The sequence below is a fragment of the Protopterus annectens genome, chromosome 11.part0 (genome assembly GCF_019279795.1).
Source record: "Protopterus annectens isolate FY-2018-M chromosome 11.part0, PAN1.0, whole genome shotgun sequence".
In the NCBI taxonomy this organism is placed as follows: domain Eukaryota; kingdom Metazoa; phylum Chordata; order Ceratodontiformes; family Protopteridae; genus Protopterus; species Protopterus annectens.
In genome coordinates, this window is record NC_056745.1 from 568856344 (window position 1) to 568875862 (window position 19519).

Here is a 19519-nt window from a genome sequence, read left to right on the forward strand (position 1 = left end):
GTCCATATGGAAATATTACTTATAATTGCTAACAACTTCCAGTATAGTGAGATATAAGCCAGCATTCTCAGTGAATTGACATGTCTCCCACATTGGTGTTTCATAGGTTCATAGGTTCATAGGTAGGTACTAGGCTATCAGCCCAAGGTCCTACGTAAGGGTGGCCAACAAGGTTCCCTGGCTTACGGCACCCAAGAAAGTTAATTTCCTGTGCCACTGTCTAGCAGAGACACAGAAGGGATCCCCGGGGTGTATTTCCTATTTCCCATCCACTCATCAAGATTTTTCTTGAAGGGTGCTAATGAAAAACTTTACTTGACATAGATGGCAAACCTGTTCCAGAGTATGGGAAGTCTCTGGGACAGGAATCTATCCCTCCAGCATGTCCTGTTTATTGTGGTGACAAGGTTTAGGTCCCTAGAGTCTGTAGCTCGGAGGGATTGGGATTTCTTTAGGTATAGCATGTCCAACAGCTCTGGGTTTGACATAGCTTTATATATTAGGCAGAGATCACCTCGGAGTAGGCAATATGCTACAGAGTAAAGTTGGAATTTTTTGAGGCAGTCAGTGTAGGGCATTTGTTTGAGGCCAGTAATCTTCTTTGTGAGGTACTTCTGTGACCTTTCTAGCTGCTGCAGATGTCTTGTGAGGTACATTCCAAAAGGGGCGTTGTACTCTATAATGGGTCCAATAAGTGTCGACTAGAGGGGAACAATGACCTTTTTTTTCCTGGATGACAACCCTTTTATGATGAGGTGTGCCACGCAGAAGGACTTCCTGACTACTTTGGCAATGTGACTATCAAAGGAGAGACTACTGTCCACCATACCATATATGTCAGTAAAATGTAGGTATCTTAGTTATGAAAATATGAACATAAATATGAAAATATGAATAATAAATGACAACATTTTTTCTACTACAGGACATTCTAGACTAACAATTGTGGCATTTGGTTAATAGCTCCTTGCCCTTTCTAATACTGCTTATTACTAGCTGGTAAGTTACTTAAGAAAACAGATCCAAAAAAGTTTTGAACACCATAAGGAGGTACGAGTGAGAACTGGAAGTATACAAAAAAGGTGTTTTAAGCTTGAGTGAGTGAATATTAGGAAAAAAAAGAGCCACAAACTGGAGCCAATCTCATTTGAGACTTCAAAGTAATCAAGTACTTGGGTGAGCGCTTTCAACCTTAACAGAACTCCATTAGATTGGATAGAGCTTTGCTAAGGGTAAAAGTGATCACCTATTACATTTATTTTTCAGTATAGAACTATCATTTTCTAAGCAAGTCTTAAGTTACTTTGAAGTCTCAACTGAGATTGGTTATAGTCTGTTGTTCTTTTTTCATGATTTAAGGAGGGTCAGCCAGCACCTTTGATATTCACAAAGTACTTTTCTCCTGTGATTTTGTGTTTTCTCCTTTAGGATGGGAAGCAAGAAAACTATTTCACCTCATTTACAAGGAACTGTTTATATATACATTCATATATATATATATATATATATATATATATATATATATATATATATATATATATATATATCATCGTTGTCTTGTGAATCATTTGTTTCCACTTCTTCCTGTCCTCTGCATCTTGCTCTGTCACACCAACCACCTGCATGTTCTCTCTCACCACATCCATAAACCTTATCTTAGGCCTTCCTCTTTTCGTGTTACCTGGTAGCTTCATCCTTAGCATCTTTTTCCCAATATACTCAGCATCCCTCCTCAGCACATGTCCAAACCAACGTAATCTTGCCTCTCTGGCTTTGTCTCCAAACCTTCCAACCTGAGATGACCCTCTAATATAGTTATCCTTAATCCTGTCCACCCTCATCACACCCAGTGCAAATCTTAACATCTTTAACTCTGCCACATCCAGCTCTAACTCCTGCCTTTTTGTCAATGCCACTGTCTCCAACCCATATAACATAGCTGGTCTCACTACCCTCTTGTAGACCTTCCCTTTCACTCTTACTGGTACTCGTCTGTCACAAATCACTCCTGACACTCTTCTCCAACCACTCCATCTTGCCTGTACTCTCTTTTTCACCTCTCTTCTACACTCACCATTACTCTGAACTATTGACCCCAAGTATTTAAACTCATCCACCTTCGCCACCTCTACTCCTTGCATCCTCAACATTCCTCTATCCTCCCTCTCATTCACACACATATATTCTGTCTTAGTCCTGCTGACCTTCACTCCTCTTCTCTCTAGAGCATATCTCCATCTCTCCAGCGTCTCCTCCACCTTTTCCCTACTCTCACTACAGATCACAATGTCATCTGCAAACATCATAGTCCACGGGGACTCCTGTCTAATCTTGTCTGTCAACCTGTCCATCACCATTGCAAATAAGAAAGGGCTCGGAGCTGATCCTTGATGTAATCCTACCTCCACCTTAAATGCATCCGTCACTCCCACCACAGACCTCACCGCTGTCACATTACCCTCATACATATCCTGTACCACTCTTACATACTTCTCTGACACTCCCGACTTCCTCACACAATACCACAACTCCTGGCACCCTGTCATATGCTTTCTCTAAGTCTACAAAAACACAATGAAACTCCTTCTGACCTTCTCTGTACTTCTCCATCAACACTCTCAGAGCAACCATCAGATCTGTAGTGCTCTTTCCCAGCATGAAACCATACTGCTGATCACTAATCATCACATCCCTTCTTAACCTAGCTTCCACTACTCTTTCCCATAACTTCATGCTGTGACTGGTCAATTTATTCCTTCTGTAGTTATTACAGCTCTGCACATCACCCTTATTCTTAAAAATCGATACCAAAACACTTTTTCTCCATTCCTCAGGCATCCTCTCACTTTCCAAGATTTCATTAAACAATCTGGTTAGAAACTCCACTGCCATTTCACCTAAACACCTCCATGCTTCCACAGGTATGTCATCTGGGCCAACAGCCTTTCCATTCTTCATCCTCTTCATAGCTATCCTTACTTCCTCCTTGCTAATCCATTGCACTTCATGATTCACTATCCCTACATCATCCAACCTTCTCTCCCTCTCAGTCTCTTTATTCATTAACCCCTCAAAGTACTATTTCCATCTGCTCAACACACTCTCCTTGCTTGTGAGTATGTTTCCCTCATTATCCTTTATCACCTTTACCTGCTGCACATCTTTCCTAGCTTGGTCCCTCTGTCTAGCCAATCAGTACAGGTCCTTTTCTCCCTCCTTAGTGTCCAACCTTTCATACAACTCTTCATATGCCTTATCCTTAGCCTTCGCCACCTCTCACTTTCTGTGGCATGCACCTCATCTCCTTATACTCCTGTCTACTTTCTTCATCTCTCTGACAATCCCACTTCTTCTTTGCCAACCTCTTTCTCTGTATAATCTCCTGTACTTCCTAATTCCACCACCGTGTCTCCTTGTTGACCTTCCTCTGCTCACATGTCATACCAAGCACCTTTCTAGCTGTCTCCCTTACTAGCTCTGCTGTAGTTACCCATCTGTTTGGTACTTTTCACTGCCACCCAGTGACTGTCTTAACTCTTCCCTGAACTCCACCTCACAATTACCCTTTTTCAGTTTCCACCATTTGATTCTTGGTGCTGCCCTCACACTCCTCTTCCTCTTCTTGATCACCAACGTCATCCTACAAACCACCATCCTATGCTGCCTAACTACACTTTCCCTGGTCACCACTTTACAGTCTCCAATCTCCTTCAAACTGGCCCTCCTACATAAAATATAATCCCCCTGTGTGCAGCTTCCTCCACTCTTGTATGTCACCCTATGCTCTTCCATCTTGTTAAAATACGTATTCACCACAGGCATGTCCATCCTTTTCGCAAAATCCACTGCCATCTGACCTTCTGCATTCCTTTTCTTAACACCATACCTTCCCATCACTTCCTCATCCCCTCTATTCCCTTCACCAACATGCCCAATGAAATCTGTTCCAATCACCACTCTCTCACCCTTGGGTGCAGTCATCACCACTTCATCCAACTCACTCCAAAATTTTTCTTTCTCATCCATCGCACATCCAACTTGTAGAGCATATGCACTAACAACATTCATCATTACTCCATCAATTTCCAGCTTCATAAACATCACTCTATCCGACACTCTTTTCACCTCCAAAACACTCTTAGCATACTGTTCCTTCAGGATAACTCCTACGCCATTTATCCTCCCATCCACTCCATGATAAAACAATTTGAACCCACCTCCGATACACCTAGCCTTACTCCCCGTCCATCTGGTCTCTTGTACACACAGTATACCAACCTTCCTTCTGTCCATCATATTGGCTAGTTTCTCCCCATACCAGTCATACTGCCAACATTCAAAGTTCCACCCCTCACTACCACAGTCCTAGCCTTTCTCCTCTCTTCCTGCCTTTGGCCATGCCTTCCTCCTCTTCTCCTCCTTTGGCCAACAATAGCCCAATTTCCACCAGCACCCTGTTGGCTAACAGTACTGGTGGTGGTCCTTGTTAACCTGGTCCTCGACTGATCCGGTATGTAAATATTTACTGCTGCCCACATGGATGATTTGGTGAAGTTTTATGCTGTATGCCCTTCCTGACGCAACCCTCCCCATTTATCCAGGCTTGGGACCGGCACAAAGAAATGCACTGGCTTGTGCATCCCCATATATATTTGCGTATGTGTGCATGATAATAATATTACCGTCATACATATTAATTAATTAATTAATTAATCAGTTAACTAATTAAATTAATTATTTATTTATCCTAACAATGGGCATAAAACTTGTCTGAAGCAAAGTGTGTTCATGTTTTAGCACCATATTACCTGCATTATTAAACATTTATGAAACCATCCTACCAATGTCATCAATCTGTCACCACTCTGTACTTCTGTGTGTGTGAGAGAGTATGTGTGTATGTATGTATGTATATATAGGCAGATAGATATACACACACACACACACACACACACACACACACACACACACACACACACACACACACACACACACATATAAACACACACCTGTCAGATATCTATAGATACAGATATATGGGGGTCATTTAGTCTAGCAGGTGTGTTACACTGAATACCTAATTCATTGTAACCGCACTGTGTTACATATTAAAATCTGTTAACAGTGGGAGTGAGGGAATTTCTTCTTTTCCCAGTGTTATGCAGTCTCAGAGTTAAGAGTGTGGGGTACATGGAAATTTCAATATGCAAAACAGCTGACTTTTTTCTAATGTATTAATGGGTGGATGCTTTGTTATAGCCAGACTGTGTTATTGAACAAGATCAGATAACAAAACAAGTGAGGCTGTAAAATATTGATCTTAGTTAGTTTGGAGGTTCAGAGGTATGGGGGTACAAGGGGAGTTTGGACCAGGAAACACTGCTTGACTGTATATTTGTTTTTGGTCTGAGTGCAATGTATTGTGCACTGATAATTGTTTCATAGATGTACTAATATTGACCCAGATGTATATATACAGGCTTTTGTGGAAGAAAAGTTTCTCTTGCCAAGATACAATTCATATTAACTTTTACAGCAGTTCTCAAAATAAACAATTTTTAATCTAGTTTGTTTTTTGCTATAACAGTTCAAAATGTATTATCTTAAAGTGTTTGATTTCTTAGTAACATCAGAGCTAGAAGCATATTTTCTGAAGATTTGACATTATTTATGTTAGGGAATTTTTTTTATGGCATTACATTTTTTGAAAGACGGAAAGCAGAGTTGACAATTCTGAAATGAGTCATCAAACTCTCAGTCCTGCTGGTCATTATACACATGCTTAAGTATGCTCTGTCACCTTTTAATTCCTATGCTTAGGAGCAGAACAGGGTAGAAAAGCAGAATAACAGATGCTGTCAAACATATGCATACACACACACACACACACACACACACACACACACACACACACACACACGCACACACACACATTGCTAGTCTTTCATAGTTTCAAACCTTAGACTTAAGACTAGGTTTTCTATGTTGAAGTTGGAATCAAAGCTTTAACAATTCTGACGGTAGTTGTTTTGTGTTGGCTTGTACACATGCACAAGTGCAACATGTTGCTTCAGTCATTTACTGTGATAGGCTATTATGCAATTGAACAAGAGACCAGTATGATTTACCACAAATAAGGGCAGTAGGACAGCATTACTATATGAATTACAGTGAGCTTAAATACATACGATGTTAAGAATAATAAGGAGGAGAAAGCATGCCTTGCAGTTAGAAAGTGAAGTTATACTCTCTGCCATTTTCTTACCCACTGTCAATCTGTATCTAGTACTTAAAAGTGTTTTCTGTACTTCAGCATAAACCCAAAGGAAAATACTGCTACAGCAGCCATTGGGCAAAAATTACAGTAGAGCTCAATAGGGCCCACTATATCTTAGCAAAACATTATTCTAAACTAAGTTCATTGTACACAACAGAAAGTAACCCATGAATCCGAGTTCATGCACACTTGAAAGGCATGGATTGTAGTTAGTTTTGAGAAAAGTGATGTACAACAGTAACAATTATTATTGGGGCAAAAGCTATTGCATCAATTCTGAGAGTAAATATATAGTATTATGGAGTTGGCTGTACAGTAGTTTAGCAAAGTGTAATAATTCTAAATTAAATTCCTTATACATAACAGAACAAGACCCACTAACTCTATGATATACTATACCTCAAATAATACTGGGTTTTATACAAAATAACACAGAAAAGTAATACAAGAGATTTTGGGCCAGAAAGATGGTGCAAAGACAAGTCGTCCGTCTTTAATGCTGGTAACCCAAGTTTAGAAATGGAGTCTGATCATAGGCAGGGCTGGCCAGCAGCCAATTGTACATTGCTAGGGAGGTATTTGATGAAATTGTTCTCTCAGATAGAGACCAGGTACCTCACAGTTCAGCAAGTTGTGTAAGATGGAGTGACAGGCATGCTGACATATTACACATCACTCATCACTCCTCCAAGTAGGGATTATGCCCAGCCATGGCTACAGAGTCATGATTCCTGGCAGCTGGTTCTCAGTTCTCTGTAGGATCATAATTACACAGTTCTAGGATTTCTGCTATACCAACTTTCTGAAGAGTCTTCAGCCTACCCTGCAAAAGGAGATGACTGGATTGTACAGTGGAGCTTTGGAGGTACCCAGTGAGAGTGCGTTGGTGTGCTGGGTAGGTAATTGGAGGCTAGAAATAGGTTGAGGGAATATTTCTTTTAATTTTATATGATTGAAAATATCATTTGCTGTACTCTTTGCTTGTGGATGTAAAATGTCAAATATTCTTGGTCTGCATGTCATGTTTTTTAATGGTAAAAATGTTTTATTGCAGGAAAATAGATGATCATGGTGATAAAGCATACAGCATTATGGCCTTGATGTTTTCAATATTTTTTGTGCATACAGAAGTTGTAAAACCTCTACTACACAAATGTGCACTTCTAAAGATAACTCTGGGGAAGCAACACACAGAATAATGGTTCTGATGTTATCAAATGTACATTTTCTAATGTGGAGGCTGTTTATAGTAAAGTTCTGCTTTGAATCCACTACTTGGAACTGGAAGGATTCCACTTCAGTTTTGAGAAGTGTGAAGTTCGCTTTTGAGAAGTTTTTTGCTGTGGTTTTCTGGGCTGGGGGAGGGGTCGGGATGTGGATATCCAGTGAAATTAATTTATGGTCTGATCTTACCAATGAGGGATATACTTCTGGTATGGAGCATAGAGTCCCCATGTTGGTAATGATCAGGTCTAGTATGTTAGCCCCTCTTGTGGGAGTGGTGACTAGTTGTTCCATAGCATTTGAGTTTATAAATTCCAGGAACCTTTGGGCTAAGGTGCTGGGGCTTGAGTAATGCTCCCAGTCTATGTTTGGGTAGTTGAAGTCGCCCAATATAATGGTGTTCGGAGAGATCTTCATGTTCTCCATTGTTTTCAGGTAAGCCGAGTGGGATTCCTGACTTTGAGAGGGTGGTCTGTAGGATGCTATAAACTGAAAAGCAGTCTTGCCCACTGTCAATTGCACATGGATGGTCTCCGATACTTCGTGCAATGCCATTAACCTGGAGGTGTGGATATCCTTGATGAATATGGAAACTCCCCCTCCTTTTGTGGTTCGGTCCGGGTTTTGGGGCCGAAAAGCATGATATGAGGTATAACCTGGTAGTGCTGGGGTGCTCTCTGGAGCCTTGAACCAGGTTTCTGTCACTGCACAGATATCGATGTTCTCCATACTGAGGAGAGCTTTGAGTGCATGCATCTTGAGGTTAAGACTTCTGGCATTTAGCAGCATTACCCTTAGTTTCTTGTTCCTTGTGCTGTCCATGGAGGTGGGTTTGACTTTTGAGCCTTGCCTAAAAAAGGCACTATGGGGGTGGCAAGAGCCTTTGCCAATATCCGAAAGCCCAGGGTTGACAGGTGCAAGCCGTCCCTAGCGAAGCAATGTGGCTTGTCGAGCATGTCATCCCAGGCTGACAGGCACTGGATCCCCTTTGAATGACACCAAAATTTTAGCCAATTGTTAAAATCGACCATTTTGTCTTTATACTGTGGCATCATTCTAGGTGAGGGTAAGATGCTGCTCAAGGTCAGGGTCATACCAGCCTGGGCTACATGATCAGAGAGCTCCTCTATGTCTCTTTTCTTGTAGTCGAGGGAGGTACGTCTCTGGTCATTCACGCCAGCATGTACAATGACTGAGTCATATTTGTATTTGCTTTGGAGTGACCTGAGTGCTTGCTTTATGTGGCGGATCCTAGCGCCCGACAGGCAGCTCACTGTGACCTTCTCTTTATTCAGCCTGGTGAGCAGGACGTCAGTGTGTCTGACAATAAAGTCACCTATTACAAGAGTATCAGGTGTGTTATTCAGCCTTAAGGGCTATGACTGCTTGACAGACTGACTTTCTGTGCTATGTGTTGTACGTGTTTTGTTTTGGGGTAGCGTTTGCTTGGATGTCTGCTTTGGAGGTCTCTGTTGCTTAGGTAGATTTTTATTTAGAGCCTCCGAGTATGTTTTTGTGTTTTTATGTGTTTGGTTCGCTGTTGTGGTGGGACTATGTGATACTGGAATTGTGTTGTGTGAGGTTACCGTTTCCTCTTGACTGGTTACACCAGTTTTGAGATGAGAGAGCTCAGCCTCCAGTTTGGCTATATGGTTGCATCTCTCACATATATTTGAACCTGTTTGGAGGAGGAGAGAGTTGTCCGTGTACATGAGACAGTTGTAACATTGCCTCAAAATTCCCAGATTCACCAGCTGGACTGGAGAGGAAACCATTGACTGACCTTTGAACATGCTAGAGTAATATAGGGAACTGATTAAAATGGACCAATAGGGGACAAGGTAATTGTAGAGAGTATAAGAGTAAGTAGTGCTTATGGTTTATTAGTGCTAACTTGTAAAATTACTTATTTGGACCAGTGAGGGGCCTTAGAATGAGAATATGGTGTTTAATTTGAGAGATAGAGCAGTTCTAAGGGAAAAAGTGAAGAGCAGACTTTGTGGAGCCAGGAATAGTTTAAACCCAATTAGGCGGCGCCGCCCGATGTTGCGCTATGTGCAAAAACATGCAAAACCGTGCAAAAGAGGGTTTTAAGAGAGGGAGATCAAGGAGTTAGGAACTGACCCAAAATGGCCAATAAAACTACAGTTTCAAGGCAGTAACCACTCCTACAGGGGCAGGCAGGCTGCTCAATGTTTATCACTGCCACTGATGAACACAAAGACTTTCCTTTAGCCCAAGCAAACAATGGCCTCCAAGAAACTTACAAACAATTCAGAACAGCAAATCTCTTAGTAACATCAGAGCTAGAAGCATATTTTCTGAAGATTTGACATTATTTATGTTAGGGAATTCTTTTTATGGCATTACATTTTTTGAAAGACAGAAAGCAGAGTTGACCATTCTGAAATGAGTCATCAAACTCTCAGTCCTGCTGGTCATTATACACATGCTTAAGTATGCTCTGTCACCTTTTAATTCCTATGCTTAGGAGCAGAACAGGGTAGAAAAAGGCACACAGAATAACAGATGCTGTCAAACATATGCATACATACACACACACACACACACACACACACACACACACACACACACACACACGCACACACATTGCTAGTCTGTCATAGTTTCAAACCTTAGACTTAAGACTAGGTTTTCTATGTTGAAGTTTGAATCAAAGCTTTAACAATTCTGACGGCAGTTGTTTTGTGTTGGCTTGTACACATGCACAAGTGCAACATGTTGCTTCAGTCATTTACTGTGATAGGCCATTATGCAAGTGAACAAGAGACCAGTATGATTTACCACAAATAAGGACAGTAGGACAACATTACTATATGAATTCCAGTGAGCTAAAATACATACAATGTTAAGAATAATAAGGAGGGAAAAGCATGCCTTACAGTTAAAAAATGAAGGCATACTCTCTGCCATTTTCTTACCCACTGTCAATCTGTATCTAGTACTTAAAAGTGTATGCTGTACTTCAGCATAAACCCAAAGGAAAATACTGCCACAGCAGTCCATTGGGCAAAAATTGCAGTAGAGCTCAATATGGCCCACTATATCTTAGCAAAACATTATTCTAAACTAAGTTCATTGTACACAACAGAAAGTAACCCATGACTGTGAGTTCATGCACACTTGAAAGGCATGGATTGGAGTTAGTTTTGAGAAAAGTGATGTACAACAGTAACAATTATTATTGGGGCAAAAGCTGTTGCATCAATTCTGAGAGTATATATATAGTATTATGGAGCTGGCTGAACAGTAGTTTAGCAAAGTGTAATAATTCTAAATTAAATTCCTTATACATAACAGAACAAGACCCACTAACTCTATGATATACTATACCTCAAATAATACTGGGTTTTATACAAAATAACATAGAAAAGTAATACAAGAGATTTTGGCCCAGAAAGATGGTGCAAAGACAAGTCATCCGTCTTTAATGCTGGTAACCCAAGTTTAGAAATGGAGTCTGATCATAGGCAGGGCTGGCCAGCAGCCAATTGTACATTGCTAGGGAGGTATTTGGAGAAATTGTTGTTGCAGATAGAGACCAGGTACTTCACAGTTCAGCAAGTTGTGTAAGATGGAGTGACAGGCATGCTGACATATTACACATCACTCATCACTCCTCCAAGTAGGGATTATGCCCAGCCATGGCTACAGACTCATGATTCCTGGCAGCTGGTTCTCAGTTCTCTGTAGGGTCATAATTACACATTTCTAGGATTTCTGCTATACCAACTTTCTGAAGAGTCTTCAGCCTACCCTGCAAAAGGCGATGACTGGATTGTACAGTGGAGCTTTGGAGGTACCCAGTGAGAGTGCATTGTTGTGCTGGGTAGGTAATTGGAGGCTAGAAATAGGTTGAGGGAATATTTCTTTTAATTTTATATGATTGAAAATATCATTTGCTGTACTCTTTGCTTGTGGATGTAAAATGTCAAATATTCTTGGTCTGCGTGTCATTTTTTTTAATGGTAAAAATGTTTTATTGCAGGAAAATAGATGATCATGGTGATAAAGCATACAGAATTATGGCCTTGATGTTTTCAATATTTTTTGTGCATACAGAAGTTGTAAAATGTCTACTACACAAATGTGCACTTCTAAAGATAACTCTGGGGAAGCAACACACAGAATAATGGTTCTGATGTTATCAAATGTACATTTTCTAATGTGGAGGCTGTATTAATTCTACAGTACAAAGGTCTGCTTCTTATGAAACATAATAATTTGAAACAGGGCACAGCATTATGGACTTGATACTTTGACTAGGTATTTTTCCTGATATGTGATAGTACAAACTAATAGACAAATATGGGCAAGTGAAGTACTCCACTTTATTTTTACATTATTGCAAATTTTCTTTGATACACTGTATGTTTGTGAATGCTAGTGGCAGAAGAAGATTCTCTTCATGACTCTGGTTTGTGCACAGTTAAATTCTGTACTCATTCAACCAGCAAGTAGAAATTATTAAAGCTATATTAAGTCTATTGTACAAACATACTTCTGAAAACAGTGAGCATATTAAAGCAACTTACAGCTTTATGGTCCTGATGCCTTGACAAACCTGTTCCAGTATAATACCTAACAGTGATAAAAGACAACCAGGTATAGGCAATAAGAACATTTCACATTATTTTACATGACTGCAGCTATCATTTGGCAAAGTGTTTTTATATAGAAAAATACATATTCTGGAATGGCAATTCATTTATTATAAAACATTTCATAGCAGAAAAATGTGGTCATAGAAATGCAAAATACAATATTGTGGTTTTAATACAATTATAAGACATCTTCTCTGATACTCACAAGTGAGAAGTAATAGCCAAGTATAGTTAAAATGAAAGATTCCCTTTATTTAATATGATTGCAGAAATAATTTGGTACAGCATATAATACAACAAAATGCCAGTGAAAGACTGAATTTATTGAAAACGACTCTAGGGCTTCAGCAAACAACTGCCTTCAAGGAGTACAAGCAATCAAATGGCTCAACATCTTATATAAAACTCATAAAACATAATATTATACAATTAAGCAATTAAATAATTATATATAATTATATTAAAAATCTCCAGTTGCATTCCACATTCAAACCACTGGGGTTAGTGTACCATACTTCAAAATAAAAACAGTTTTCTTGTGAAGCAACCTTCTTTTTTATATCAAAATGCTCAACACTTGGGACAATTTGTTCCAAAATAATACCTTTTAGAACTTCAAGATTGACTAATATTTATAATCTGTTTACTAAAGACATCAAAAGTAATAACTACATACACTATATTGTTGTTTATATATATATATATATATATATATATATATATATATATATATTTATATATATATATATATATATATATATATACACACACACACACACACACACACACACACACACACACACACATTTTTTTTTGTTTGTCGCTTTTATCATTTGGTCCACTGATGCAAAAATGCTTCAGTATAAGAATGATCACAGAGAGTCAGCATGCCACATTATGGTTTTGTTACTTCCTCAAGCATTGTTCTCCAACACTCAAGAGTAGAAAATAGTAGTTAAATATAGGCAGCAGGAATATTGTACTTTATATTATATGACTAAAGAATATAATTTGGTGTTCTGTTTGTTGCTGTTGTCAGTCTCAGCTACAAACAGTGCCCACCCCACTTTATATGATGCAGTGCCATACTGGCTCAAGAAATAAGCAATAACTAATTATATTGTCATAGTAAATCTAAGAGAAGTAATGTTAGTGTCACTTTGTTTTGAACACTGTGCACTTTCACATGTTGATTGGCAATAACAATTTAGGGAATTAAAAAAGCTAGCTCAGAATAATGTTTTTATCTAAGGAATTACTGGACTCAAAAGAAAATGTAGTAAAATACTACATTCCTTTCCCAAGCACTATCAGAAGTGGTAGCAAACTGCTGAATATGAGTCAACCCAAGACCAGTTTCTTACGAATAAAGAAAAAATGGTCAGTAGCTTCAGTATAGTATGAATAACCAAATGTAGAATTGTTTGCTAGGACTTCCGGAAGCAGTTGCTTAGCATCATCCTGTTTTTTCACAATTAGCTATTTATTTTCTTTATTGGATTTAACAGAACAAATGCAGTCTGCTTAAGATGCTGCTTCTCAGACCACCTCCTATTCCCATGATTATTACCCCATCTCTCATTGCCACTGCACTTCAAGCCAACAATCGGCATTGACAAGTATACAGTAAGTTAGTATTAAAAGAATGCTAAAATACAAGAAAATACCACATATTACAACACTGTAGCATATTTTAAATATTTCTGCCTTCATAAGCAGCAGTTTGGTACAACAACAATACAGTAAATAAAATAAGTAATAATATTAATTCTTATGGACAAAAAAAACTTTCCTACACTTTTCTCCTCAGAGAGACATCTCCCACCTTAGCCACCTTAGAGAAATGGATCAGCACAATGGACGCAGATGTACTAGCAAGGCTAATGATGCCTCTTGCAGTAAGAATTTTTAGACTGTACCACTGATCAGTATATACATTGTTATATTAGCATTTGTGCCCAGTGAAATAAGCATCATAGGCTGCATATGACACAAGTCTGGAGTAGAAGGCTTATCAGTGTGCACCTGTCCAAGGTTTCTGGGCCTTTTCCATGCATTACCCTTTTCCCTGTTGCTTTTTGGCATTTACATATAGGCAGCCTTCATGTTAGTATATATGAGGGGTATGTTTATGTCTTCTCTCCTTTTAAAGCTCCACTTCTTTTTTTATACCATACCACTTACATACTCCTGTGTAACCAGCTTGAACAAGCAGCTAAGCCAGCTTTTCTAGAGTAGCTGCTATTTGTATAATTTTTTTTTAAAGATAATTTTTTTGCAGAGTGTTTTTCTTTTTTTGTTAGTATTAATTTCGAACAAACATAATTGCTAACCAAACAACTTAATTACATTTTTGTCTGGTTAGGTCCCTAGCACACCTCTGAGCAACAATTGTATCAGGTGACTCATCCCATCTTGCCAACATGTCAAGTTTGTCCAACCCTGAATGGGAGCACCTGCAGGGAGAGAGAACTCTGAGAGGAGCCCTCACATTCTGTGATCTAGGTTGGGAAGCTGGTGTTGCCTTGATGTAATCTCACACTTGTCTGCTGTTAGGATGTTTATTTGGTAGCCCTATAACCCTGGCTTGGTTGATCAACAAGCACAGTGCAATGTTCACAATACAGAGCCCATGGTAAGTGCATGCTCCTTCACACCTACAATCCTTAGCTGAAGTAGAAGTGTTCCTTGTTTATATTGTATCACAGAGCCTGTCGTGTATATGGAATACAGTTCTGGAGGCTTTTTTAGAGGATGTTTCTGTTCTGGAAAATATGCAGCTCATTCCAATCCAGGAGTAGCTTATCCCTCTCCTCCTTCTCCAGCCAGGTTCTTCAGTGTCTTGACCCCCCACCCAACCCATATCATATGTTTTACAATATAGGACTCATATTTTAGCACTATGTCGACAGCTATTTATACAGTATTACAGAATGCATTTTACTCTGTGGCTTTATGTCTTTGGATCATATAGGTGCCTGTTTATTCTACTGCACCATACATCATTTCCACTCAACTTATGCATAGTTTGTGAAGACTTTATGCTGTTCTGTACAAAAATGCATGTAAATATCCCTGTCAAAGAATCCTTCTTATGGATCAGGGTTTTATAGGTTCAGTTCACTTATACACCATACACCTAGTACTGTGACACTGAATCCCTTTAATATATTGTCATTAAACCAGTGTGTCTCAGATAGTCTCTATCAAGTACCCTGTCTCTGAATCCCTCTGACATGATAGCACTAAACCAGTGTGTTTGAGACACTGTGTACCAAGTACCCTGTCTCTGATATCTCTCTTTAATATTCTGACACTAAATCAGTGTGTCTCAATCATTATATCATGTACCCTGCTTTGAATTTGTCTAATATGGTAACATTACACCACTGCATCTCAGATACAGTATATTAATTACCCACTCTCAGTGTTTCTTTATTATCAAGCATCTCAGAAGAATGTCTCAGACCTTACCAGCATTGCACCTATGTAAGTAACTCCTTTTCACTCACTGCACAAAACTTAAATGGCACATCCCTTCTGAATGTCATATTCGTCATGTGTATCAGGCTTATTAAACCTAACTTCTTCTACCTTACCCTCTTTCCCTTCACCAGATGTTTGAATTCAGAGTGTAAGCAATTGCTGCACATTTGTGGTTCTTCCCTGTGTACAAGAGGTTGAGCTGACATCTCACCTGCCTAAATTAATGTTTTCCTCAACTGGACATTAACAGTTCCATGGCAGTTTTCATTGCAGCACACTGGGGTTTCCCCTGATATTTTGGTCATATTTCTGCTAGTCATTGTATGTGAGTCATTGTTTCTTCCAAGTGAAGGCATGAGGCCTGCCTAGGTATATACAATTAAAAAAATCCATCCATCCACAGCCCCTTTTTCAATTTTTACACATGAGGTTGGGGTGTCACTTCCTCAGTGATAATCATCTAGAGCCAAAGATCACAATGCTGGGTTACTAACCCTGCCATGGTTGTTCTTCTCTACCACACACTCACACCTATGACCAATTTAGAGTGTCCAATCCACCTATTGGATGTCTTTGAAATGTGGGAGGAAACCTGAGCACCTGGAAACCCACACAAACATGATAATGACATGAAGACTCTGCACAGAAGGCACTCCAGCTGAGAACTGAACCAGAGAACCTCTTGCTGTGAGGCAACAATGCTTTCTGCTGCAACACTGTGCTACCCTAAAATGTAATAATAATAATAATAATAATAATAATAATAATAATAATAATAATAATAATAATAATAATAATAATAATAATAATAATAATAATAATGTCTGTTTCATGTATACTATGCTGTGCTCTGTTTGGACTGTCAAAACAAAACAGTAATACAGCTGAATTATTTTAAAGATGTGTAGGTGTTCTGCTACTGACTGCTTTGTAACCATAGGGCAAAATGAAGGACTGAACCGTTGAGATCTTTTACTAACCTGTTATTAGATTGCAGACTTTCAAGAGTTTCATAAATAGATACAATATGATATTGTTTTACTTTATATGTAGGGAAGAGTGACCGGATTGTGTGGAAATTTTGACAATTATACTTCAAATGATATGACTACATATAACAATATGGAAGTGAGAAATGCCCAAGTCTTTGGAGACAGCTGGACTTCAGGATGGGTAAGCAAAAGAAAACTACCGTTTGATATATACAACTATTTTCTTATTACCACAAACTCAAGGATGTGGCTACCATGACTGAAACAATGCAGGGTAGATCATTTGACCCACAAGCCTATGTCATGATTTTAAATATGTGAATATAGATAGGGTACAAGCACTTTCTGATATTTGTCACACACGAGTACATTTCTCTCCATGTTCATTAGCTTGTTAGACCGTGAAGTACTGAAGTCCCTCCCATGGAGTACAGCGCTATTTGTAGAGTAGGGCTGTACTGTCTCTGTTTCGTCCTCTTCCTATTGCTGTCACTCTTTCCAAACACAACATGTGTACTCTGTCTCCCCCTCACTAACACACACAAACATAAACAAACAGTCTCTTTCTTAATTTGCTTCTCAGATGATTTATGATGATTCCTTCTCATAGTCTCCAAACACAATGTCAAATGTGTCATTTACTGCTTCAGTTATTTGTGTCATAAAGCACCATGTTGCTAATAACGTCTATTTTATTAAAGAGCTGTCTTTTTCTCTAATAGTGCAAAAGTCAAAATGACTCCATGAAATCATGTGAAGTACATCACAGCAACTTCCCATATGCCAAGAAGCAATGTGCTCTGCTCTACAGTGATGTATTTGCCCCATGTCGGAATGTGGTAAGTTAGCTAAAAAATGACTGGTGGCAAATTTATTCTTACTGAATAAATACTTTTTCATTTATTGACTTTTTCTGGAACTCTTCTTAATAAGATTTGTAGAAATTTCTTTGTCATACACTAGAATTGCATTATGCTACAATTTCAGACTGTGCATTACTAAACAGAAAGGAGATATGGCTTCCTGAGTACCACTAGATTAAAGAGCAGATGCAAAAAAAAAGACATTTCTGTACCTAACTACAATTATATAAATTAATGTTAGCATATAGTACTACATTTCTGTACCTAACTAAAATTACATAAAATAATTTTAATAGCATATAGCACTAACATACTATATGTTATGTTTTATTTTTATAAATTCAAGTTCTTTGTTTCTCACAACTATTGGGGGTGTCTTACCCATCACACATCATATCTCCAGCTGCAAGGATATTAAACAAATCCATTAAAACCAAATGAATAGACTAACAAACTGGTGCATGCTATTAGGTAAAAATCAGCACATAAAGCCTTGACATTTCTGCCTCAAAAACAAAATCCCAAAATGCATTTTATGATGAAGGAATGGTCCCCTACAGCCAACATGTATAGCCAAATATTCAAATGTATTTTATTAATTTCTTTTTCTTTTCCTTTATTTTATGTTATTTACATTTGTTAGCCTGGGTAGAGCACTGATCCTCCTGGAGCATAGTCAGGGGCACAGCGTGCTGACATAAATAGACATTTTCCAAGCTGATTGACCACATTTATAAAATAAAGCCATTTAGCACTGAGGAGTTTAATGGCTTCTTGTAAATACATCCATATATATTGTTTTCTTCAAACATCCACATATCAACATGTCAGTTATTTCATGAGTAAAATAAAACATCATTCTCGTGGCCTGAAATACTTTATCTTCTCAACTTCTGATTTAATTTGTCTTCAGCAAAATAAATGCACTCAGCATGTCACTGATCAACCACTGATTTTGCTGAAAAGACATGTATAAAACACTGATATATCTGGATATCCAAAGTTTGACCTGTGACAAATTGGCAGTGCTGTACTTAACTGCGGTGCTGTTGACCAAAGGCCAAACTTTTCTACATAACTTGCATTATGAGTATGATTTACCCAGCTAAGCCTTGTTAATTTATAAGCTGAAATTTATACTTTGACATGAGAACACATTTAAACTGGTAGTGATAAAAATGTTTGCCTGCAAAAAAAGTCCATTATCAAAAATCTTAAAAAAACATAATTGACAGTATAATAGTATAGTAAAGTACAGTAGAATAATACAATGTAATAATAAGTTTGCAATGCAAGTGTAGGCATACTAACAAAATGGGACCACATCCCAAATGTATAGAAAGAAGTGGAGAATGCTTTTGCTATGAAAGCAACACACTGCCCATGTAATAAATACAGTGCCTAAATAATAAGATCACAAAAAAGTGAAATCAAAGTTTCCACGTAAACCTGATAGTGAGTAGTGTAAGATACAATGCAAAAGAGGAATATGAACCCATAGCAAACATAAGAAGTCAGCACATCTTGGGCAATGGACCGTTATATGCAAACAAGTAAGTAGATGTGGAAATAAATCTAAAAACAACGTTGCTACACAAACTAGAACATCCAAATATTAAGATGATTTGTGACACATGCAGGCTACCATCCAAACACAATGAAATATATGTCTCAAACCAAAACAATCTGGTGGTGTGGGCCAGTCATAGGTAGGAGAAACAAACAATGCAAGTCATAACCATTGCTAAAGAATGAGATCAGTGGTGTACCTAGGATTTCTGGCACCCTGGGCAGTTCCCTGATTGGCACTCATGGCCACATTTGAAGCTCTCAAATCAAGTTGGGGAGCAAAAAAAGAATAAAATAAATCGAGCTGAGGACTATATGTACCTATCTTATACATATGTGTGTATATATATATATATATATATATATATATATATATATATATATATATATATATATATATATATATATATATATATGGGTCCCCTTCTTTTTTTTTCCATAATAACTCTTTATTGTTATATTATTTTCATACACAAGTAAAAA

The 19519-nt window shown here is 38.3% G+C and overlaps 1 protein-coding gene across 1 annotated transcript in view; it reads left to right on the plus strand.

Annotated features, from left to right (window-relative positions):
* Positions 1 to 19519, plus strand: part of OTOGL (otogelin like) — a 3472886-nt gene that overhangs the window by 1652484 nt on the left and 1800883 nt on the right. Inside the window, exons 28-29 of the mRNA XM_044088067.1 lie at positions 16666 to 16785; positions 17327 to 17443. Coding sequence (XP_043944002.1) covers positions 16666 to 16785; positions 17327 to 17443 — 237 coding nt within the window. The remainder of the gene's footprint in view (positions 1 to 16665; positions 16786 to 17326; positions 17444 to 19519) is intronic.